The 25,698-nt window shown below is 36.4% G+C and overlaps 1 protein-coding gene across 1 annotated transcript in view; it reads right to left on the reverse strand.

Annotated features, from left to right (window-relative positions):
• Nucleotides 1-25,698, reverse strand: part of LOC115214061 (digestive cysteine proteinase 1) — a 32,377-nt gene that overhangs the window by 6,428 nt on the left and 251 nt on the right. The window contains exons 2-8 of the mRNA XM_029783103.2: nucleotides 14,322-14,492; nucleotides 11,417-11,589; nucleotides 9,002-9,239; nucleotides 6,301-6,493; nucleotides 4,727-4,920; nucleotides 2,929-3,020; nucleotides 2,353-2,514 (exon numbers count right to left, since the gene is read on the reverse strand). Of these exons, the coding sequence (XP_029638963.1) occupies nucleotides 2,353-2,514; nucleotides 2,929-3,020; nucleotides 4,727-4,920; nucleotides 6,301-6,493; nucleotides 9,002-9,239; nucleotides 11,417-11,589; nucleotides 14,322-14,492 (1,223 nt within the window). The remainder of the gene's footprint in view (nucleotides 1-2,352; nucleotides 2,515-2,928; nucleotides 3,021-4,726; nucleotides 4,921-6,300; nucleotides 6,494-9,001; nucleotides 9,240-11,416; nucleotides 11,590-14,321; nucleotides 14,493-25,698) is intronic.

Below are 25,698 nucleotides of genomic sequence, written 5' to 3' on the forward strand. Positions count from 1 at the left end.
AGAGCAATTAGCCACTACACACATTTTTTTCTCTCCTTGTTTTTTCTGTGTCTCTTTCTGTAGAAGAGCATAGGCTCGAAACGTAAAAGACTTTTTCTATTCCTGAGTGTTATACTAATACATCTGTTTGTTTTGTACACCACCTATCTTTGTTTTTTTCGTAAACTCTCCTTATATATACTAGTACAAGCTTATCTCATGAGAGCAAAATGCCCAATTTAATAGTGCAAATGAGCTAGGTTTGATAAAGTTTAAAGGAATATAAACGATAGTGTCTGAGAAAAGGAGAGGAAGATAAAGACATTTTGACTGAAGTTGGCTTTAAAAATATATATTAAAAGAGAATGCCCATGTGTTCAGACACTATTCACACTATAATAAATACACATACACATCAAGGTCTGGTTGAGTGGCTTCTGACTGGTACAATAGATGTCAAAGTTAATTGGGTCAAAGACAGTCTACTTGTTAGCCAGGTACTGTGCTATGATTCTTTTGTCAATAGTAGTCACTAAGAATCTCTGCTTCCATAGCAGTTATCAAAGCAATAAAACTTGTTGGCAATGAGTAACCACCCGAGTATGTTTGTTTTGTTAATCATTATGCAAAGATTAAATGTTCAGAGGGTTCGAGATCATGACACCAACAAGGACGTATTTCAAGGGAATTTTCATACTGCTAAACCTATTTATTTTTATAAAATAGGACTTATAGAACTCTAGTAAAATGTTTTTTAAAAAAAGCGGAATTTCAAAATAAGCACCACCCATTGTAAATGGTTAACTTTAGTTTTTTTTTCTTGTTTTTTAATGTTATATTTTTGTTTTAAAAAATTATAATTCAAATTATGTAATAAAAACAGTTCTAGATTAAAACATCTACATGACATACTTAGTATAAGTATATTATTCAAAAGTCAAAGGTTGCAGGGGTGGTCTCAGGAAATATCCCTTTATAGACATACTGTGTAGTTGTGACTTGGCAATGTCACACACTCGAGTCACTTTCATCTCAAGTGCATGACACTGACAAGCAACAAAAATATCAAAATTTGCATGTCACCTTTGTGACTGTTTCATTTCAACTAACTCTGCAGTATCACCATCATCATCATTTAACGTCTGTTTTCCATGCTAGCATGGGTTGGACGGTTCAACCAGGGTCTGGGAAGCCAGGAGGCTGCACCAGGCTCCAGTCTGATCTGGCAGTGTTTCTACAGCTGGATGCCCTTCCTAACGCTAATACCCTTGTATATTTTAATGCACAGCGACTATAAAAAATAAAATCAGTCAAGCCAGGGATCTCATCACAAGTTCATGAGACCTGCTACAGGTATACCATATAAACAGTACTATCTGTTCTATCATGATGAAGTGGTTGGTAACTAAACCGGCTCCCCAACTTGAGTAGCTTGCTACTCTTGTGAGAAAGGGTGTCTGGGCACCCAGCAGGACTGAAAACAAGACTGTTGAAGGACAGATGAGCTCCTTGTGGGCCAACAGCCATCCAGTTGATGAAATCAATGGCAAACCACCCCCCATTATCTCTGCCAAGAAAATACACAATGAGAAAGTCAGAATGAAGTAATGCTATGGCTTTGTCTGATGTGAGAACTCATGCTTAATCATGAAAATTTTTGTAGCAGTGTCATCGATGTGCTGCCAAAAGCATATGATACATGGCAACAACGCTGACATCTATAAAGAGATACTTCCCAAGATAACCATAACAGACTCTGGTTTTTCAACAATATTCATATGGTAAGTATGTCATATAGTTGAAGTCAGCTGTAATTATTTTTAACAATTCACTTTTAACAATCACTGTAGATTACGAAATATAATTGCATTTTTCTTTAATCTGCAATTAATTGCAAAGATAGATTTTAAACAAAATAAAAATCAGCTAAAATTAATCCCAGTATAATGATTTCCTTTCAGGTGTTGTACTTCTTTCAGAAAGTTACATTTAGTTAAGTGTTGTACCAGGTGCCAGTTTGATTTTGGCTTGGTTTCTATGGCTGGATGCCCTTTCTAACACCAACCACTCCAAGAGTGTAGTAAATGCCTTTCACATGTCACCGCCACAGGTGCCATTTACGTGTCACTGCCACAGGTGCCTTTTACGTTTCACCAGCACTGTCCACGACTACAATTTCACTTGGCCTGACAAGTCTTATCAAGCACAGCAAACAGCCAAAGATCTTGATCACTACAAATAATTTAAAATCATTAATCTCTAAAAATGCAATTTAAAAATCCCATCAATTATAATTATACTAAAACCACTTAATACATTTTGGCATTATGCCATTTTGTGTTAGAGAAGAAAAAAATATTTAAAAGTATTTACAATAGCAAGATAAGCTCCATAAGAATCTTCACTTGTCAGGCCACCTGTCTTCATAATCCAATCATAAGCCCGGAAATCTTCGCCTCCATCACAGCCATTGTTGCCCTCACCCCATGAACAATCCATTAATTCTTGTTGTGACAAGCGAACCAAATTACCAGTCTGAAAAAAATAGGAAAAAATGTTTTTATATTTCAAAAACGTATATTGCAACATACACAAATATCATCATCAATTGTTATCATCATTATGATATCTACTTTTTCATGCTTGCATAGATCACATTTGATTGAAAGAGATCTTATATTATTCAAGCAACAGAATTTATGTAAACTCTAAGTATATTTGACATATAGAAGTGGGGTAAAAAAAAAAAAAAAAAACATTCAAATTTAAAGCTATACACACAATGGTTCTCATATGAACTACTTGGTCATAATATGGTCAAACTTTACTACTTTCTTCAATCACACTGTCTCAGTGCTAGCATAAACAGTTAAAAGTTGTCCTCTTTCTGATAAAGGAACTGGCTCTAAAATTTACAAACTTTATTATATCATTCATTGAATCACTCACCTTCAAGAAATATGCTCCTTCAATTGTTCCTGTAGTACCAAAACTCCAACAAGATCCACAGACAGCTTGGTCTTTCACTTGAGTTACAGCTCCTGTAATAAAGGGTAAATAAAAACAATAAAATTAATTTCAAGATGCCATCATCAGTGACATTTTTACATTCAACTTTTCTTGCTAGGACAAGTTGGATTAAACTTTTTGAGGAAATATTTTTACAGCCAAATCCCCTTCTTGGTGCCAAAGCAAAATTAAAATAACCACTGAAGAATAAAATTATTTAGACAAACTTGGAATGGGGAGGTACCTTTTTTTTTTTTTCACGATTCTATTAAAATTTCAAGTCTAAATTCCCATTCAATGAATATTTATGGGATTATTCCTCATCGTCAGAACATATAGAAAATGAAAAGAAAAAAAATTAACTTAAAATTATGTAAAATTGGTTAAAATATCTCGAGGCTTTCCCTACATAGTTTAGAATGATCATTCCCAAAAGCGTCAGTCTACAGCTACACGTAACCTCTACACTTCATTTTCAGTGATCCCTACCATATAAATAGAAATGACAAGACAGGAAATTTCAAAGGGACAAAACACCTACCTCTTACGGTTGTCTTTACTAACTAAAACACACGCTCATGTACGCACACCCTTATGCAATACCAACACTTCCTGAACAGCTGAAGTTGCTTCTATTTCAGAAACTGCTACTTTAGAATATCTAGAGTTTACTACATCATATTTCAGAGTTCAAATCACACCAAGGTCAGTTTTAGAAGGATGTGAGGTCAATGTGCTGGACTAATGGCCACAGTCAAGAATGTGTCTAATTCCTTGTATTATACTTAAATTCATTGTTAACACAGGTAATGCATGGATCATTAAAAAAGTTAATTAGAAGCAATTATGCAAAGAAGAGCCTCCCGTATTGCTGAAAATAGGTGTAAAAATATTACTTGTGGACTAATATTTGCTCATAAACTAATGTTTTGGTTTATTTCTTTTCCTCATTCTATAAATATTTCTAATTATGTTTCTGCTGATTTGCATAATAAATATTTTCTTTCCATTTGTTTTTATGACTGTTTCCCATGTTAGCTTGGGTTAGATGAATACATTATTTAAGTACTGTTTTACAACTGGATACCCTTACTAGTTTTTCAAGTATGGGATCACAGCTCTGAAGGCACAAAAACCATAGACAATTTGCTGATGCAAGCATACACACACACACACATATACACGGGGTACAAAAGTAAGTATACAGTTATGAAAAAAGAAAACCCATACAATACTCATTTATTTTTATTAAAAAAATTAAAAGTTAGACTCATTTTTGATATTTTTAGTGTCATTAATCATAATAATACATTTATAATAACTATAATAATACTTATAACTTTTTTTATTTTTTTTATAAAACTAAAGGAGTATTGTACATGCTTTCTTTTTTCATAACTGTATGCCTACTTTTGCGCTCCCCCCACCACCCTATATATATATATAGGTTTGATAAGTGCCAATGCACAAAACTCATTACCATGTTGAGTTATGCTGCTTCTGCTGAATAAATACACACACATCTATATAACATCAACCACTCCGCAGAGTGCACTGCAGGGTGGTTGGTGTTAGGAGAGCATCCAGCTGTAAAAGCCATGCCAAACCAGACACAGAAGTTTGGTGTAGTCTTCTACCTGACCAGCTCCTGTCAAACCATTCCATCCATGCCAGCATGGAAAGCAGATGTTAATTGATGATGATGATCATGATAATAGAGAGAGAGAGAAACACTAACCCTCTAGCCTCCAGTCTTTACTTTCTGGAATGGAAGAATCGTGAATGAGACTTTCATCAAATGGAAGGCCATTGTTCTTCTGACCGGAGCTTTTGTAGCCTCGCAAGACTTTCAGTTCAGCTTCACTGTAATCAGCCAAATGATTCACAGCCAGAGTATAAGTGAGACCAGCACGATTCTTGGAGTCGATATAACTGAAAAGAGAAAGAAACAAATCAGTAGTAGATAAACATTTTTAAAAATGGTGGAAAGGGTTACAGCCCACTATTAATAGTATTATCAGTGGTGGTGGTGGTAATGATAATGAGCAATCATCATCATCATCCGTTTCCCATGCTGGAATGGGTTGGACAGTTTGACCAGACATGGTAAGGCCAGGGGTCTCATCTGCCCTCCTAGATGAGTTGGGGGACTATATATCAATTTGTACATTCCAATTTTTGAAGTCATTTCTTATTTCTTTACTGCCCACAAGGGGCTACACACAGAGGGAACAAACAAGGACAGACAAATTCATTTCTATGGCTGGAGTCCCTTTCTATCAGCCAGCACTATGACAGAGGTGAAGAAGACACTACACATTCTCTCAACCCCACATCATCTCTCCTCATTTTGGGTAATGATAATTGTTTCTTGCACTGACATCATCATTATCATTTAACATCTGTTTTCCATGCCAGCATCAGCTGATGGTTTGACCAGAGGTGGAAAGCTGGAGAGCCACACCAAATTTCAGTCTGATTTGGTTTCTATGACCGGATGCCCTTCCTAACACCAACCACCTTACAGAGTGTGCTGGGTACATTTTATGTGACACCAGCATAGCCAAAAATTTGGAGAGTGGGTGTATTTGTTTTTGTGACTCCAGTACTTGCTGGTATATATTTCATCAACCTTGGAAGATGAACATCAACACAGTAGGAACAATAAAGGCAATGTGAACATTTTTATAGTAATACCAGCAGTATTGCCCGGCTTTCCAAAATGGTCACATTTAATTCAAAGCGTTAAAAATGTTATGAAAACAATTGGTATGTGTTCACAAAGTCCAAACGATTAATATGAAAAAACCCTCCAGGCTACATCCCGGAAATTCATTTCTTTGCCGAATTTCTACAATGTTTATGGCGATTCGTTTTTATATCTTGATTTTTTATTTTTCATGCAATTTACGCATGCTTGCACATGTGGTGAACACAGTTCACGTCAAACAGCTGACTGAGTAAAGTTCACTATTCAATGCATGGGATAAGGCCTAAACAAACACATTATTGATTTTTGCACTTGCGAGATGAATTTCAGAACAGAAACAGCGCAGTTCAATTTTCATTCGCCTAAACTTTAAGTGACCCATTTTTGGTGGTTCTACGATTTGTTGGCTAGGAGGAGATGTGCTGGGAAGTTAAACACACAGACACACAAGTTGAGTTTTATATATATATAGATTTGGTAATAACACTCACAGTAACAGAAAGGATAACAACAACACAAACAACTACAACAACATCAGTAGTGCAAGTAACAACAAACAGAAACAACAAAGTTAACAAAAAAAGAAGCAAAACATAACTTACCGAAGATTTTGCAAAAAGTGGTGTTTGCGCTTACTGTGCTCTTTTTCATTATTGTAGGATTTGCTATGTTTCTGCTTAAATTCCTCAAACATATCATCAACATAGGAAGTTTTTCTGTTAACCAATTCCAACATGGGGTTCATGGATGCTAAGTGTTTGTCACCAGGTCCAGGGAATCCAGTACACTTCATGGCTATCATAAAAATGAAAAACGAAAGTGTAGGACTTCAAAGTCAGAGATGGTCTAGTCTGTTTTTGTAAACTATATATACAGGCATGGCGCTTCAGCAAAAGAGATCAATAGAATAAGTATTAGGCTTAAAAAATAAGTTCTGGGGTCAATTTGTTCCACTAAAACCCTTCGAGGGAGTGCTCCAGCATGGCCACAATCAATTGACTGAAACAAATAAAAGAATACCCTCGACATTATATTGTGAATATGATCAAGATACTCAAGACTCGCTGTCTCAGTTCATCAAACTTTAAAATAAGTACCATGAGTAGCTAAAATTACTGTTAGATGAGAATCATCTATCTTTTATTTGTTTCAGTCATTAGGCTATGGCCATGCTGTAGCACTGCCTTGAAGAATTTTTAGTCAAATTAATCAAACCCAGGACTTTTTTTAAGCATTATATTTATTCTATTGGTCTTTGTTGCTGAACCACTAAATTACAGGGACGTAAACACACCAACACCAGCTGTCAAGTGATAGTGGGGAACAAACACACACAGATATATATATATATATAGGTAAAAAATTAAGGAGTGTGTGCGTTACATAAATAATATGACCTACCTATATATATATAATTAAAATAACATGTAGTAAATGAACAAACGTACATTTTTTTTAATTATATATATATATATAGATAGGTCATATTTTTCATGTCTTTTTATATACATACATCACACACACACACACACATAATATATATCATGAGCATCTTTTACTTTCCATCTGCCAAATCTACTGACAAGGCTTTGGCCAGCCCAAGGTTATAGTTGAAGACACTTACCCAAGGTGTCATCAGGTAGGACTGAACCCAGAACCATGTGGTTTGGAAGCAAGGAAGAATTTTAAAATATAGTATATTTAATAAATTTGTGTCTGCATCATTACACAAGGGCTAACTCTGCTGAAATCAATAAAGTGTTAGCTTAGTGATTTCAAAGTCTTAAGGGACTCTATTTCAACAATCATACTTGCACTGTTTCCCTACCTAAGTCTCCCTAGTCGAGTCCACATAACTCCAAATTAATAACCCGAATATGTGCAACATGAGCACTGTATAACTGCCATGGGATTTATTAACTCTGAGTTTAAATCCTAGAATGGATAGAGCTTGAATAAACATTTCTCTGGAGTTGAACCAACAAAAGAACCACCACTGTGTGGTTGATCAACCTGCTAGAAACACCCATTAAATTCCACTCAAATTACACACCAAGTTATCTTGGAAAAGGAGTGGATATACTGGATAATGTAGTCCTACATAGACCTAAAATAAAAGAACTGACAAGTGGAATGCCTTTGATCAAAGGTCTGCTCAATTAAGACTGACTTGGGGGTTAAATAATTTCCTTCAAGCAAATAGAGTTAATCACTAATGATGTTTACATCTTATAAAGATACAGGATTGTCTGATGCATAAAAGATTTACTTCCTGCCTTTGGCACAGACCAATTAAACAGAACAGTGGCAGTAGTGGTGGGCTCTGTGCTAGAGAAAGTTTCACACTGTAGCATACCGACTACCAATCACATTGTAGTAAAGTATTGTGTCCAGTCCTAAGACCCAGAGCTGGTTACCTGGCTTCCATGGCATATAAGTGACCAAGGCCACAAAACTAAAGCTGAGTTCACTGGAGCAATGTGAAATGAAGCGTTTTGCTCAAGAGCACAACATAAAACTTCAATCTTACTATCATGAGTGTCACACACTAACCTGTATAAGGCAACATGCTTTCACCAACACTTTAGTAGTCCAATACTTTATTTAACCTTAGAGTTATAGTGTCTCAGTTGTGTCATTTGGGACACTTTGCAGTCATTTAATGCTAAGTATTCTTAAGCATGTGAACTGGAACCTATCAATTGTTTTATCTTCAGTCACTTTTCAGTTTTCACATCCATAGAGTAATACTGATCAGATCAATGTCTGGAATAGTTTTAGCTTTGTTTTGCAGCCTGTACCTCTACTTCTCCACACCTTTGTTAAATTGTAGAATGCTCTCCGGGATTTGGATATTCTGTTCTTTGTACTCTCCATTCAATAGGAAACTAGATCAGACACATCCTCAGACAAGATTAAGAAAGCGATTCTATGATGGCACTAAAGTGACGGCTTGAGAGGAAAAGAGCAGTAGAGTGCCCTAAAACTAGGATCATTGACAAGGAAAGTAGACAAGAAGAGTGGAGAAGCTGGAATGAGACTAAAAAAAGTGGCAGAAAACAGAGCTGGTTGGAAAGATCACGTTGCAGTCTTATGTGCCTCATGGCACAGAGAAAACTAACTATGGTGCCTCAGTAGGCAGAGACTTCCAAATTTAAAGTAAAGAGTACAGCAAAAATAATTCCATCCATGCTAACATGAGAAGGAAAAATATCAATTTAAAACCAGGAAAAAGAAATTAGGCTAAATATTTGTTTGCATGGTTTTTTTTTTGTTTTAAGAAATGGAGCACAAAATACTTACTTGATGGGATAACAAAGAGGCTCTCATCTGGTGGGCCTTTATTGAAGACTTTGTAGTTTATGGTGTATTTGTCATAATGAGAACCAAACATTGCATCATAACCCATCATTTCAAAACGAAGTGGATACTGTGAATCATCCGTCACCCACATAGTGTACGTGTTTGTTTTTGAACCTATTTTCTCAACTTTTTCAAATATTTGTATCCGGAAATCAATGTAAGTGCTTCTACCAATGAACTATAAAAATAGGAAAAAATATAATAAAAAATAAATAATTAATAATAATGAAATATTGTAAAATTTGTCTTAGAACAATAGTTTTGAGTCATTATGAAGGTGATTAGGTTTATAGCTGCAATTGTATAGCAGATTCTTGCTTTATAGCATGAGACATGTATATAGGTGCAAGTGTGGTTGGGTGGTAAGAAGTTTACTTCCAAACCATATGGTTCCAGGTTCAGAATGAATTTGGTAGACTGAAAGAAACTTGTTGTAAAGATATATACAAGGTGATATCAAAAGGTTCCTGGACTAGTTATGTTTAATAAAAAATAACTTATTTACCTAGGTTTTAACATCATCTCCTTCAAAATAGTCACCTTGCACAGCAATACACTGGTCCCAGTGTTCTTGCCACTTTTGGAACCGGGCCTGGAAGTCATTTTCCATAAGCAAGTCCAAGCCCTCCTGTGATTCACTCTGGATCTTGACAAAAGCAACCTTTAAGCTGCATTTTCATCCTGGGGGAAGTGATGGAAGCCCACAGGTGCTAAATCTGGTGAATAGCATGGGTACGGAAGCAATACCATTTTGTTTTTGGCAAGAAACTCACAAGTGAGGTGAGTTCAGTGACAGGATGCATTGTTGTCATGAAGAAACCATTTCTTCATGCTCCATAGTTCCAGTGGCTTTTGCTAAATGTCCTCCCTCAAACACTTCAAAACATCACAGTAGAACTCTCGATTGACGGTCTGGCCCTGGGAGATGTATTCTTTATGCACAAAACTGCAGATGTCGGAAACAAAAAAAAAAGAATTAACATTCTCTTGATTGAGCTGTGGTTCTGTCGTGCCTTCTTCGGTCATAGGGATCAAGGTCTCTTCCATTGTGAAGACTGCTGCTTCGTTTCTGGGTTGTGCCTGTAGACTAAATTTTCATCACTAGTGATTATCCTCAACATGAAGGATGGGTCATCAGTGACAGGCTGACACAGATCTTGACAAACTTCAATGTAATGTTCTTTCTGCTCAGTGGTCAGCAGGCAGGAGACAAACTTGGCAGAGACATGCCGCATGTTCAATTCAGACATTAGAATTGCCTGCACAGACCCATACAACAGACCAACATCAGCAATGTCGTTAATTGTCCTCCAACAATCCTCATGCAAAAGCTGATGGATTCTCTCCACATTTCCGGGGGGGTGGGGGTGACACTTGTGGCAGGTCTTCCAAATCACACATTGTCTATCAGGGATGTTCTTCCGCTTTTGAAGAGCACATGCCACTTAAAGCATTGCATACAACCTAAAATCACAGACTACATCATACACGTGATCACAAAAACACAAGTTTCACAACTTGCAAAGTAAACACATTGATATCACTCAGCACACTGCCTCATGAAGGTCACTGCTAGCTTACACTCCACACACAACCAGGTGCTGCCACCTGTTGGTGTGCTACAGAACTAGTCCAGGAACTTTTTGATACTACCTCATACATGTATGTATAAGTGCCAAAATGCTAAAATACAGAAAGTAATTCATTGAATGCTAAAAACAAATAGTTTTTTTTTTTAAATCACTATGTGACTATTACTCTATTATTTTATTAGTTAGATAAAAAAAAAAACAAAGACTAAACATCTGCAGCATACTACTGACAGGAATTTAGTGAAATATTTTTTGTTTCCATTTTTTTTTCAGCTTGGCCAGGTGGATAGGTCAGCATCCACAACTCTATTTATCAAGACCTCTGACATTCATGGGAGTTAGTTATCCATGAACTGGAGACCTGTACCAAATGGGGATATAATGCAGATGGCAGATTAAGTCTACCACCCAAGAACTCAGAACACAAAGAGCTGAAACAGACATTTGAAGGCATTTCATCCAATGCTCTACCAATTTGTACAAATCCACAGCCCTGAGTTTGTACTTTATTATAGCAAATTTGAAAGAATAAAAACCAAAGTTGGTTTCATTAGGATTAGAACTGAGCCAGTAGTGCTTTGCTCTGTAACAGGTTCACAGAAGCAAAGTTAAATAACTTGAGGCCCAGTGAACAGCCTCTCAACACCATGAAAAATAGAATAAGCTTCAGTCATCCATGATCACCTTCAGCTAACAGAAGTGTGGTGAAGTAGAAAGATAATAGAAAAAAATATTACAAAACAAACAACAAACTCAAACTTACCTTGTAATCTGAGAGGTCTGGTAAGGCTATTTGTGGGACAATTTTTCCATCACTAGTGCCATCTACTTTAAAACAAGATCTCTTATTGAAATCATTGTAAGTGGTCACATATGCCAAAGTGTATGCCTCTCCATAATCACCTTTTCCTCCAAGCATAAGCATAGACACAATCCCTGGAATTGAGTTAGAATTATAATCAGCATGGTAATTGGTTCTTAATTTTTAGTTTAGGGCATGAATCCATCATTTCTGACGATAACATAAAATGATGAGTTGAGTGAATTACTGACTCGACTGTATGATTGGTACAAACTAGTATGATAGGAGATTAAAATTACTTTCCAATTTAACTGTATGTGTGTGTGTGTGTGTGTCCTGGGTAGGACTAACTTTTTAGCATTTAAACCTGCCATATCCAGTCAAAACATTCTACTTTATTTTAACCCTTTAGCATTCATTTCAGCCCAAATTTGTTTTTTCATTTAAATTGGCCAGGTCCAGCCTCTTAGTCCTAAAATAAACAATCATACCACTGAAATCTCAAAACTATGAGATAATTCACAATGAAATCAAAGCAATGTGAATAAATAAGCCTTACATTTGACAGAATAATCTGAATGCTTAAGGGTTAAACTGCATCCAGTAATGAGCTTCTAGTACAAGATTTCCAGGCTTTTGAGGATCTTGGAGCTACCACTTATTCATTATTGTTCCCAGATCTACTCTGACAGGAGTAGTAGCCTAGCTGTTAGGGTTAACAAACATGTGAGCCACTGAGAGTAAAAGACCTCTAGTTCATCATTATCGTCATCATCATCGTTTAACGTCCACTTTCCATGCTAGCATGGGTTGGACGATTTTGACTGAGGGCTGGCACCAGGCTCCAATCTTGATCTGGCAGAGTTTCTACAGCTGGATGCCCTTCCTATCGCCAACCACTCCGAGAGTGTAGTGGGTGCTTTTTACGTGCCACCGGCATGGGGGCCAGTCAGGCGGTACTGGCAATGACCTCACTCAAATCTTTTTACACATGCCACCGGCACAGGTGCCAGTAAGGTGACACTGGTAACGATAACGATCAAATTGTGCCCTTTTACATGCCACCGGCTCGGAAGCCAGTTAGCCGCTCTAGCAACGATCATGCTCGGATGGTGCTCTTGGCACCCTACTAGCACGGGCACAAGTGCCAGTAAGGTGGTTTGAAATTCTTTCTTGGAGAAAATAAACTCTTATAAAAACAAAAACCCTGAAGTTCAGTCGATTTCTGAGTGTCTCAACCACTGTTGTGCCATTACTATTATAACTGATTGCACTAAAAAGTGGGCTCAATGCTGTGCAACACTTTAGCCATGCAAAACAAAATCATGTGTAGGAACTTCCTGAACTCACAAAACATTTGCACAGGTTCACTGAGTTTAGGAAGTGGGCTTAGTCAGCCATGAGTTGACTTCCAACATCACCAGCACCACGTATGTACATATCATCATCATCACCGCTTTGCATCTGCTCACCATGCTGGCATGGGTTGGATGGGTTGCCACAATCAAAGTCAGCTGTTATACAGAAATAACTGTCCCCTGAGACAGGTTGGGGTACCACATCTGGTTTGAAATGTTATGAAATTGACATTTTCTACAGCTGGATGCCCTTTCTATCACCAACCAACCAACTTACAGAATGCACAGGGTGTTGTCATGTCCCCAACAGTACATGACTAAGGGACCCCTGAAATCATTTGCCAACCACTTTATAGACTGCATTTTATCATGGTACCTGTACTAGTGCAATTACCTTATACACAACAAAACAAATGGGATCCTCATAGCTCTACACTATCTCTATATACTGTAATATAACTAAAGAGAGAGTAATTGCAAAGGACGAACTAGAATGAAAGAAGCAAAATTATGAAGGGGGAAAAAAACGGTTGAGAAAAAGCAGTTGCAAATATGATGATGATGATGATGGCGGTGTATGTATACTCTTTTTACTCTCTTTTACTTGTTTCAGTCATTTGACTGTGGCCATGTTAGAGCACCGCCTTTAGTCGAGCAAATCAACCCCAGGACTTATTCTTTGTAAGTCTAGTACTTATTCTATCAGTTATTTTTGCCAAACCGCTAAGTTACAGGGACGTAAACACACCAGCTTTGGTTGTCAAACAATGTTGGGGGTACAAACAGAGACACACAAACTTATACACACACATACATACATATATATACATATATATACGATGGGCTTCTTTCAGTTTCCGTCTACCAAATCCACTCACAAGGCTTTGGTTGGCCTGAGGCTATGGTAGAAGACACTTGCCCAAGTTGCCATGCAGTAGGACAGAACCTGGAACCATGTGGTTTGTGAGCAAGCTACCTACCACACAGCCACTCCTACGTATAAGTATATAGGTGCAGGTATGGCTGTGTGGTTAAAAAGTTCACTCCCCAATCATGTGCTTTCATGTTTACTCCCACTGCATGGCACCTTGAGCAAGTATATTTTACTAGAACCCTAGATGGACCTTGAGCAAATATATTTTAATAGAAGCCCTTGTGAAACTAAAAGATCCCACCTGTGAGTGTGTGTGTGTGTGTGTGTGTGTGTGGTGTGTGTGTGTGTGTGTGTGTGTGTGTGTGTGTGTGTGCATGCATACGCCATATGTGTTTTTCTTCACATTTGTAGGCCTCCGAAAATTGCTGGTCAACAAGCGGCAATGTTGCTGTCATTTCCTCTATCAATAAATTGTCTACTGGCTTCAAAGATGTGTAGGATAAGAGATGCTCTATTTGAAAAGCAGGAAAAACAGCCAGTTGTAAAACAATGCTTCAACATTATATTCATCTAACCTATGCTAACATGGGAAAACAGACATAAAAACAAATTAACAATCTACTGAAGAACTTACCATGATAATAGTTTATTCTGCTGCGATTGTTTATTAAATCAACATATGCAATAACTGGTTCATTAAGTTCAGCATAGGGTAAAGACAATGTTCCCATCAAACCATACTGCTTGCCAAAGTCTGGTATTGGTGGTGTTTGCTGTGGTTTTGCTGTCACAATAGACAGCAGTACTGAAAGTAGATAAAAAATATATGTATAAGCCTTAACAATATAGATAGAAAACATACAATGATGATATAGTTCTATATTTAAGAGATGAAGAATTATGTACATTATTTACATTCGATGGATATTTGTTCTCGTCTTGTTTGTTGTTAACACAACGTTTCGGCTGATATACCCTCCAGCCTTCTTCAGGTGTCTTAGGGGAATTTCAAACCTGGGTTCTCATTCCTAAGGTATTCTTCGATGTTATTTTTATTATTATTGTTGTTGTTGTTCAGGTCACTGCTTGGAATCAAACTCGGAATTTTGGGGTTAGTAGCCCGCGCTCTTAACCACTACGCCATATAATAATCTCCTCTATGCTGGTTGTCTTCTGGGCATCCATTTAGCCCTGATCCTGAAGTCACTAACTACCAGTCTATGTTCTTGGGTACATTCTTCACCCGGGGAGGTTTTGACATTTATAAGCAGCCATCTTTCTCTTTTTCTGGTGAGGATGTAGTCAATTTGGCTAATGTGTCTACCAGAACAGTAGGTGATTAGGTGACTGGCAGGTTTCCTGAAGTTAGTATTGCAAACCATAAGATCATTTACATTGCAATATATTTGTTGAACTAATAATTCAAAGGCTTCAAGTTCAAATCCACTGTAAGTATTGTTGTATATTTGTGTGCAGTACACTTGATACAATATGACTCAATTGATCAAGCTACAAGAAACAGTTATTGGAGTTTTTAACTGGCATCCTATTCAGGAAAGGTTAATAGTCACACTCAAAGACCAGGAGCAGAGAGTTAACAGTCTGACGCCTGCAGACCCATTTAGAGTAAACACTTGTAGTAAAAAATAAAAGGGATAAAAAAAAGCTTGATGTCTGTAGACCCAGTCATAGTTAATATCCAAGAGTACAACAGCTTGATACCTACAAAGACACAAACAGTTAATAGCTAAGGGTACAGTATGATGATTCTAGTACTTAATGCGTTTTGTGACCCTAAGCAAAGAACATAATCTCTTTTTGTTCTGGTATATAAACTTCCACTCCCTATTTAGAATTTAATAGTAAGACAGGGTAACTAGCTATAGAAACATTTCACACTAAAACAAAAGCCAACCTACACAAGTGTGAAAAAAATTATGTTAAAAAAAACTATAAATAATGCGTTTCTTTTATAATTTAGCAAGATAGGCAGCATCCAAAATGGATGAGATTGATACAGCCAGAGAATAACATAAACATCTGCAAGTAATTGTCAGTAGAAAAAAAATAACGTTGATTAAGTTAAAAGTACCCATTGACAAGATGGTGTCAAGAATTATCTCATACTATTCCCGTTAAATTTAGCTACTTTTACAATCTCACAGGTCAATATTTTTTATTTTACTTTTTATCTTTCTTTCTTTCTTAATGCCAGGTTAACGTAATTCTATATTCCTGATTATTCTAACACTGACGTATCATGAGATGGAGGAGTTCTCTCCCTTATTTAAGACGGCGTTTGAGACATTGCGCCTTTAGTGTGCAGATCTCTTAATTGTTAGATATTAAAACAGCGACTCCTATAACTGAATATGTTGACAATTAATGAATAAATTAATGTATTACAAAGTAAATTCTGCTTCTTAAGGCTGAGAAAGAGACACAATATAGAAATATTGTGCATAAAACTAACAACAGCTGGATCTTTTCCTTTTGAACGGCAGACAATTTCTAGTTAACTAAACACTTTAAAACTTCGTATACTGGTAGAATGTGTCAAAATAAAACATTTTTTTTGCCTTTTTGGCATAGTTTCGGTTGTAGTAGCACAGATTTCCGTCGATTTCCGTAAAAAACTTTTATTTTTTTACATAAGTAATGAGAGCGAAAGAGACTAAGAGGAAGCGATTTTACGACGAGAAGGTTTCACTTTGAAGTCGGCCTGTGTGTGTTTGATGGGGTGTGGGAGACAGACAGTATGTTGTGTAAGTGAAGTGCTTCTGTTAGTGTGTGCGAAGAGACAGACATACATATACACATACACCGAGTAAAAAATTACGATGAATCGGCCATACATACATACACACACACACATACATAGATACATACACACACACACATACATACATACACACACACACACATACTTACACACACACACATAGATACATACACACACACACATACATGCAGACATACATATACACATACACCGAGTAAAAAATTACACTGAATCGACCATACATACATACACACATACATACATACACACACACACATACATAGATACATACACACACACACACATACATGCATACATACATATACACATACACCGAGTAAAAAATCAGTTATCTCTCTCTTTCACACATTACTCTCTCTGTCTCTTCGCACACACTAACAGAAGCACTTCACTTACACAACATACTGTCTGTCTCCCACACCCCATCAAACACACACAGGCCGATTTCAAAGAGAAACCTTCTCGTCATAAAATCGCTTCCTCTTAGTCTCTTTCGCTCTCATTACTTATGTAAAAAAATAAAACTTTTTTACGGAAATCGACGGAAATCTGTGCTACGACATGCGAAACTTCGCCTTTTTTTTCTCTTGGCTTTCTTGAGAAAATTGTAATTTGTTTGTTTAACGTAGTTTAATTTTTCGAATTTTAACCAATCCTATGCTCTCTTTTGAGCTAAAATCATTTGCTGCGTCTAAAACTGAGACAACATCCTGTCACTATCCCTCAACCTAACCCTAACCCTAATTTTTTTTTCTTAATTGTTAAATTAATTTAATTGTTACGCGTGTAAAAAAAAAAACGAAAGCAATGGAAAACGATTTAAACAATTCCATATACGTACGGAAAGCGTGTGTATAAAATTATAGAATTATTTTGTTTGTTAATAGTTTAAATCATTTTCCATTGCTTTCAGGGTTTTTTTACACGCGTAACAATTAAGAAAAAAAAGTTAGGGTTAGTTACAGGATGTTGTCTCAGTTTTAGACGCAGCAAATGATTTTAGTTGAATGGAGGTAATCGATTGGTTAAAATTGCTGAAATGCTCGGATTTTCTGGCGAAATATCTTACAAACTATAGAATTTTCTCAATAAAGCCAAGAAAAAATGATGTTTTATAAACACATTCTACCAGTATACAAAGTTTAAAAGTGTTTAGTTAACTAGAAATTGTGTTGACATCTGCCATTCAAAAGGAAAAGATACGAGGGGAGGTACGACGACGATCTCAGGACGAACCTGGGCGTCAACGAGGAATACCTGACCCGCCTGTTCAAGACGACCTATGGACAACTTCCAGAGATCCCTGGCCTGGCAGTGCTATCGAGAAGCGCTACCCGTTCGGGATAAGCTCTACAGGCATGGCTCGAGAAACACGGGGCCGACCTATCTGAGATGCGGTCAGAGCGACAAAACCGTCCTGCATGCACTCGTACAATGTCCAACCATTTCCGACCTGTGGGCCTGTGTCGAACGACTGCTATCGCGTGTGGGACGAGACAGTTTATCAACCGAGTCTATCGTGAATATTGTCATGCCTCCGTCCTTGAAACGAGAAGGAAGAGCCATTTTCATAGTACTTGTAGCTATGGCAAAAGAATGTGTATGGTGGACGCGTCTGAAAGGTCTGGTCAATCTCTCATCAACTACAAGGATCACTTGAAGAGGAAGGTGAGAGTAGAAAGGGAAGTTTTGTCTAGTGAATGTTTAAAAAAAAGATGGATGAATGTGGCAAAGATGGCACATGTGAATGATGGAGCCAGTTTGAGCATAATCCTATGAACCAAAAGAAAAAAAGAGACCCACCTACTGTAATGTGTTTTCTTTTTGCATGACACTATTGCCCAAGGTTCCCGTGGTCTTTTCTATCCACGAACAAACCTAATCTGTTTTCCCTTTTTACATTGACATTTCTGTGATACACGATCCCTATTGATCGGCCCCACTTTTTTTTCACAATCCCTTTTGAACGGAATTCCCACCACCACCTTTTCCCTTCTCTTCTTCCCAAAAAGAAAAGCTCTACTTTGTATTTTGTCCCTTCTGTGTTTAGCCCTGCGTGGCCAATAAAGAAATCTCTCTCTCTATCTATCTATACTTTCATTGGCTAATGTTTACTTTAACACCCGGCCACCAAAGCAAAACAAAAAACAAGTGTAATAGGTGTAAAAAAAATGTCTATAAAACAAATATGATGAACTCCACCGTCTGGAGTCCATAAGGTCGTTCATATTCTCAGATAGTAGAGTGACACAAATTAGGTCTACGAACAATTCAGTCTATCCTAACAACCTCCGTCTGGAGTTCATAAGTTTGATCATATTATCAGACAAAATACACAGTGACACAAATCAGGTTTGTGAACAATATGGTCCAATTTCGCCATCACAGTGACATGAGTAATGTAGATAAGTAGAGCATGCTGTTAAAGCATGAGCACAGTACCATGAAGAGTTAACGAGAAGATAGAGTAGTTATTACATTGCCTTGCTTCAATTACCGTAAAACTATTGACAAGTAAAACGAGTAGATATAGAACAATATATAAATGCACAAGAAGCATGAAGTCTATCCATACAGAAATAATATAAGATTTTTAATTTTAGCACCAGGCCAGCAATTATAGGGGAGGGGTTCGGGCGATTGCATAGACCCTGGTGTTCAACCGATACTTATTGTATTGACTCCGAAATGATGAAAGGTAAAGTCAACTTTATCAGAATTTGAACTCAGAACATAGAATCAGAGTTGATCTGGAATTAAACAACTATATTGCGCTTTCAGAATACTCAGCTTTGAGGAATTACATTTGTAGAACAGTATTAATAATTATTAACAGACACAAAGAGATATTATTGATTACATTGACCACAGTATTTCAATGGTATCTACTTTATCAGTCCTGAAAGAATGAAGGACTAAGTTGACTCTTGAAGGATTTGAACTCAGAACATTTCCCAATACATAATGTACCACAACCACATACTCTAAAGCCTCATTATGATTTAAGGTCACATTGGGTAATGTCATCCTATATTTACTGGTTTAATTCTAATTCATACTCTGATGTTCTTTTGTTTTTATCTTTTAGTTGCTTGATGAGAAAAGAACAGATATGACCTTTTTCTTTCTTTTATGGAGGGTTTGAGAAAGGGAGAAAGTTATCAGAATTGAAGATCTGACCTAAATACCGGCAGAGTGAACTCTATTAAAGGCACCATGGACCAAGAGTTGATAGTGTTCAACTGGGCTACATTTTAAGCCCACCAGCCACAAAGTAGCAGCACATCAGCTGCCCTTGTGACAAATGAAGAAACCCAGCATTATCATTACGTCTGATCCTAAGAAATCCTTATGCTGCAAATGATTGTTGATCACTACACTGAGGTATTTACACTAGTTGTATTTACCTTCCAAGCAGTTTCAAACTGAATTAAAAATATTCCAATCATCATCTAGCAACTCGGTCTAAGGCAGGGGTGGGCAAACTACGGCCCGCCATAGGTTTTCATGCGGCCCGCCGAGAGCTTTTATGAATCCCAACTTCTATGCAGATACTTCGTAACTGTACGGTAATTCACAATATTTTCACTTGATTTTTATAAATGAGGCCCGCCAAGATTCCAAAGACGCACTGTGCGGCCCGCGATCAAAAAAGTTTGCCCACCCCTGGTCTAAGGGTATGATTCTCGCTTAGGGTATGAGAGGTCCCAGATTCGAATCTTGAACAAGCCCAACTGTTTTAGGTGCAGGTTTGGCCATGTAGTAAGAAGTTTGCATCCCAACCACATGGTTCCAGGTTCAATCCCACTATGTGACACTCAGGCAAGTGCCTTATACTACAGTTATATTTATGTGTGTGTATTTGGTCTGTGTTTCTCTCCCCTTACTGCTTGACAACTGGTGTTGGTATGTTTACATCCCCCATAACATAGCAGTTCAGCAAAAGAACCTAATAGAATAAGTACCAACTAAAATTCAAGCTGATGCCCCAGCTTGGTCATAGCGTCTAATAAGTAAAAGTCATAGTATCTAACTAGTAAAAGAGAGAGAGAGAGAGAGAGAGAGAGAGAAAGATCAATCATTCAACATTAGTTGTAGAGTACAACACCACCTTTGTTTCAATTTTTAAAATATTGAAGAATTTAGGAGAATAACTGTCATTAAGCTGGATTTTGAAACATAAATTAACATAAGTTTAATGAAAGATTTAATTTAATCCTTTAGTATTCAGATTACTCTGTCAAATTTAATGCTCATTTATTTACATTGTCTTAATCATTGAATTAATCATACATTATCTCATAGCTTAGAGATTTCAATGATGTGACTGTTTATTTTTACTATGACATTGTAGAGTGGGTGTGAAATGTTGGATCTGGCCAGTTTGTTAATAAAACAGGCAGAACATTTAGGCCAGATATAGCTAAAGGGTTAAGCCAGTTGAAAACAGGAAGTTAGTATCGTACAACCAGTGGCAGCCTCAGGCAAGTATCAATAGAGAAAGGAAAAATTGCATACAGTACATGTATTAATTCTATAAGATCTTTCGCTCATTTATTTACATTGTCTTAATCATTGAATTAATCATACATTATCTCATAGCTTAGAGATTTCAATGATGTGACTGTTTATTTTTACTGTGACATTATAGAGTTGGTGTGAAATGTTGGATCTGGCCAGTTTGTACATAAAACAGGCAGAACATTTAGGCCAGATATAGGTAAAGGGTTAAACCAGTTGAAAAGAGGAAGTTAGTATCGTACAACCAGTGGCAGCCTCAGGCAAGTATCAATAGAGAAAGGTAAAATTACATACAGTACATGTATTAATTCTATAAGATCTTTCTTGACTTGTTCTCCAAACCATTTTTGAGCTATAACAATTGAAGCATTGCAATTTTAACTTAATTGTGTTCTCATTTTGAGAATAGCCATAAACATGCTTCCTTTCCTCAATCAGACAGTGCCATGTAAAAAAGCACCCAGTGTACTCTGTAAAGTGGTTGGCATTAGGAAGGGTACAGCCATAGAAACCATGCCAAAGCAAACAATAAAGGTTGGTGCAGTCTTCTAGCTTATCAGTTCCTGTTAAGCTGTCCAACCTATGCCAATATGGAAAACAGACATTAACTGATGAGGCTAGGTCATCAAGTAGTTTAATAATTAGTGTATGAAGTAAATTATGTAATACACCACGTCTCTCTAACTAAAAAGCATAGTCTCTTCACTACTTCTATTGCTATTACAGCAACTACTATCCCTTAGAGATGAGTGATCTTTAGCTCCTTCCACTCTGGCCCACCCAATTCAATCCTTTCTGCCTACCCCCATTAAGTTTCACACTAATTTCCATCAGTCCTTCCTCTCCAAAATAAATCCTCTGCCATTGTCACTAGGTCTATGTTTTCTCTACAGTTTTAGAGGACTTGTGACAGCCATGTACAACAGACAAAAACTATTAAAAAAAAATAAATGCATATGAACTCTATATTGTATAAAAAATTATTTCTATGTTTTTTGCTGGATACTTCTAAAGATAAAAATTAGCATTTGACTGAAAGACCACATTTAATTCCAGTGCAGTGAAAACAATACACTGTCTCAATTTTATCAATCAGTCAACATCCAGACTAAACTAAATAGTGATGAAGATTTGACAGAAAATCTTTTATGAACAGAAAATTATTTACGAAACCAGGATATAAAAAAAAACTTAAAGCTTATCTCTTATATACAGCTTCCGGTAATCATGAGCCTTTACACTAACAAAAGGGTACGAATTTGTAGAGGATAACTTTGAGAAAGAGGGAGAAACCACTTCATCAAAACAAAACTCTATAAGAAAACCAAAACTTTCAGATAGTGACCATCGAACTCTTACATGGATTGTCAGAAACTATCACAAAAGTACAGCTCCCAAAATTACTGCAGAGCTTAATGACCACCTCGAGAACCCAGTTTCCAGAAAAACTGTTCACCGGGAGCTGCACAAAGCTGGATGTCACGGTAGTGATTCAGAAAATCACTACTTTCAAAAACAAACATTAAAAAGTTTTTACAGTGGAGTAAAAACCTACAGAATTGGTCACTAGAGCAGTGGAAGAATGTTATTTTCTCGAATGAGTCATCCTTTACCTTATTTCCAACCACCGGCTAAGTATACATGTGGAGACAACGATAAGAAGCATTTGATCCAGACTGCCTTCTTTCAACTGCAAAACATGGAGAATCTGCGATGATCTGATTGGGGGGGGGGGGGGGCTATATCTTGGAAATCCACTGGCCCAATAGTTTCTCTTCATGGCAGAATTAATATTTAAGCATTTTATCTGATCAAATTCATCCTATGGTTGTGGAACTATTTCTGGGGGGAAATGCAATCTTTCAAGATGATAATGCACAAAATCACACAGTTCAAGTTGTTACTGAGTGGCACAAGGAACATTCTAGTGAAGTTGAAAATCTTGTCTCGCCACCACAGTCCCCAGATCTCAATATTATTGAACATTTATGGTGCATTTTAGAAAGACAAGTAAGGAGTCGATATCCTCCACCATCATCACTACAAGAACTGGGGGCTGTTTTAACTGAAGAATGGATAAAAATTCCTTTGGAAACAATTCAAACTATGTACGAGTCCACACCTCGTAGAAGTGAAGCTGTAATTACTGCCAAAGGCAGTCCTACCCCATATAAAAATAAATTTGTTTGAAATTTTTAGGCGTTTCCATTATTTTGTCCAACCCCTGTATATATAGTGCAAAGTTAGCCTTGATTAAACAAACTTATAAAGGCATTATTCCGGCACACATAGCAGAGACGTAAACGGACCCCTCCCCACCTTAAGATTTTTTTTTGTACGGAATCCCACGTTTTCGGCTATAGAGGTTCCGATTCTGAGAAAAAAATTTTTTTAATCGCAACTTCAAAATTTCAGTCGCAGTTTTGTGTGGTTTGGCTGTTATTTCTAGCATGGGATAACCTGCTTGAAGGCTAAAGCCGTAGAATCAGGAGGGGAGGGGGTGAGGTAATTTTTTTTTTTTTGGAGAAATTGAAATTTTACAAACAATTTCCGAAATAAGTGAAAAATGAAGAAATGGGAAGATGGAGAGAGGGATTAAATTTTTGAAGTTGCAATTTATGAAAAAAATTTTTTTCAGAATCGGAATCTCCATAGCGGAAAACGTGGGATTCTGTAAAAAAAAATTTTTTTTTTAAAGTTCAGCTCTTAATTTAAACATTTTTATTTTCCATTTTTCTATCTCATTTATTCACTTTCGAGCAAATATTTATGGTTTGCTTAATGTAATAATAATATGTTTTCTCTACTAAACACACAATGTTTGTTGAGTTATTCTTTCGGTGGTATGTACCTATCTATAATAAGCAATTTCTCAAAACTCCCACTTCTAGAAAAAATACCTGATCTAAGACTATATTTTCCAATTATGCTCTTCCTTTTTTAATAAGGTAGTTAAGTGTGGTTGCTTCGAATATTTCAGTATAATTGCAAGATTAAGCGACAGCAGGGAAGCTCCAACATATGATTTGTCACCATAGATAACAGGAATTTATCTATGAACTCTATAAATAAACAAATACGTAATAAACACATGCTTTTATGCGTGAATATTCCATCCGTGTTCTCAAACCTTAAGCTCTACTGTATACTTTAAGTGCACAAACAAAAAGGAGGAGCATTCAGAATTATAATTGAAAAATAGAGAACATAAATTATTCAGCTCAGACATGAAGCTTGTGAGCTGAGAGAAATGTAATTTTTATTTCTGGGTGGCAGGAGGAGCGGTTTCACGTGATTTGTGAGAAATTTGGTTATTATTTTTAGGGGACCGAACGACTGGATGGATGCGATTCGTAAAAATTTTGGTTTGTTATTTATAAGAACCCAAACAACCGACAAGAGCTCCCTGGCATAAGTAACAACACTTTTACCTAAAACTTTAAACATTGAGCAATACCATTGTATCAGGATATATTAGTGGAACTTTTCAGAATTATTAACAATCGTCGTCTAAACAGCAACAACCTTGATAAACAGATTTCAGTCCGTAATGAATCATGTGAGTGCATGTTAATTAAACACGAATATAAATAAATAAGTGCGTGTGTGTTGTAAGTATATGGTATGTATATACAATTTCAGTGTTTTTCATTTTCAGCTGAGAGATGTATGATTTCACATGAAACCGTCCGGGAATTTTGGTTCTTTATATTATATTAACATTACACCCAGTCTATTTCTTTACCTTGGCAATCCTTCGGTATTAGACAATGACATTCACCCTCTTTTTCAGCCTAGTCCCTTTATCTAAGTATAATGAGGGCACGTTGACTGCAGATTTTTTCCTGACTTACTAGCTATCCTATGGATATAACGGTTAATATAAAGCGTTACGCCTATCAGAAAATCACCTATTACACACATTTTTTTTTTGATTTTCTGATAGGCGTAACGCTTTATATTAACCGATATAACTATAGATATAATTTTGAATAAATTTATATAAATTGCTTATATAATATATACCAAGAAAAAGTATGAAGTCAAAAATATACATAAACAAATGAGTGATATACAAAAATAAAAGCCGCATAAAGATAATCCGCCTGAGAGGCAAAGAGTTTCCTCATATGTTCACGGCGTGCTAGATATAGCAGCAAAATCTCTCTCAAATCATACATTACCAGCTTGAAACAGAGAACACATATGATACTGTAATCTTAGATACAACTAAGTTGAGAAATTCACAAATGCAATATCTTTGACCATCGTTCTACTCAGATAAATTTGATCTGGGGCTAAACAACAAAGAACAACCACCTGGTTGTTTATTTTGATTTAACGCACACACTTATTATATACATATATACAAATCCACAAAAATCTGTCTAGTCATAAAGTAATTAACTGTTTAAGGATTATATAAATATACATATAAAAAAAAAGGATCGCAAATGTTTATATTTATATAAGATAAACACGATCTGTAAATATTTAGACATGTAATCAATACCGTGTATATAAAATAATGTGTTTACATGTCTATAAAGTTTTTGGTAGAAATCTATAAATATATTTTTGTAAAGCAATACACATACAGCTAAACATATGCACATATACTCACTACATAATACTTTTTAAAATCATAATATATGTTTGTTTTCTTTATCGAATACATGAGAGAATA

This window comes from Octopus sinensis, linkage group LG7 (assembly GCF_006345805.1).
Source record: "Octopus sinensis linkage group LG7, ASM634580v1, whole genome shotgun sequence".
NCBI lineage: Eukaryota > Metazoa > Mollusca > Cephalopoda > Octopoda > Octopodidae > Octopus > Octopus sinensis.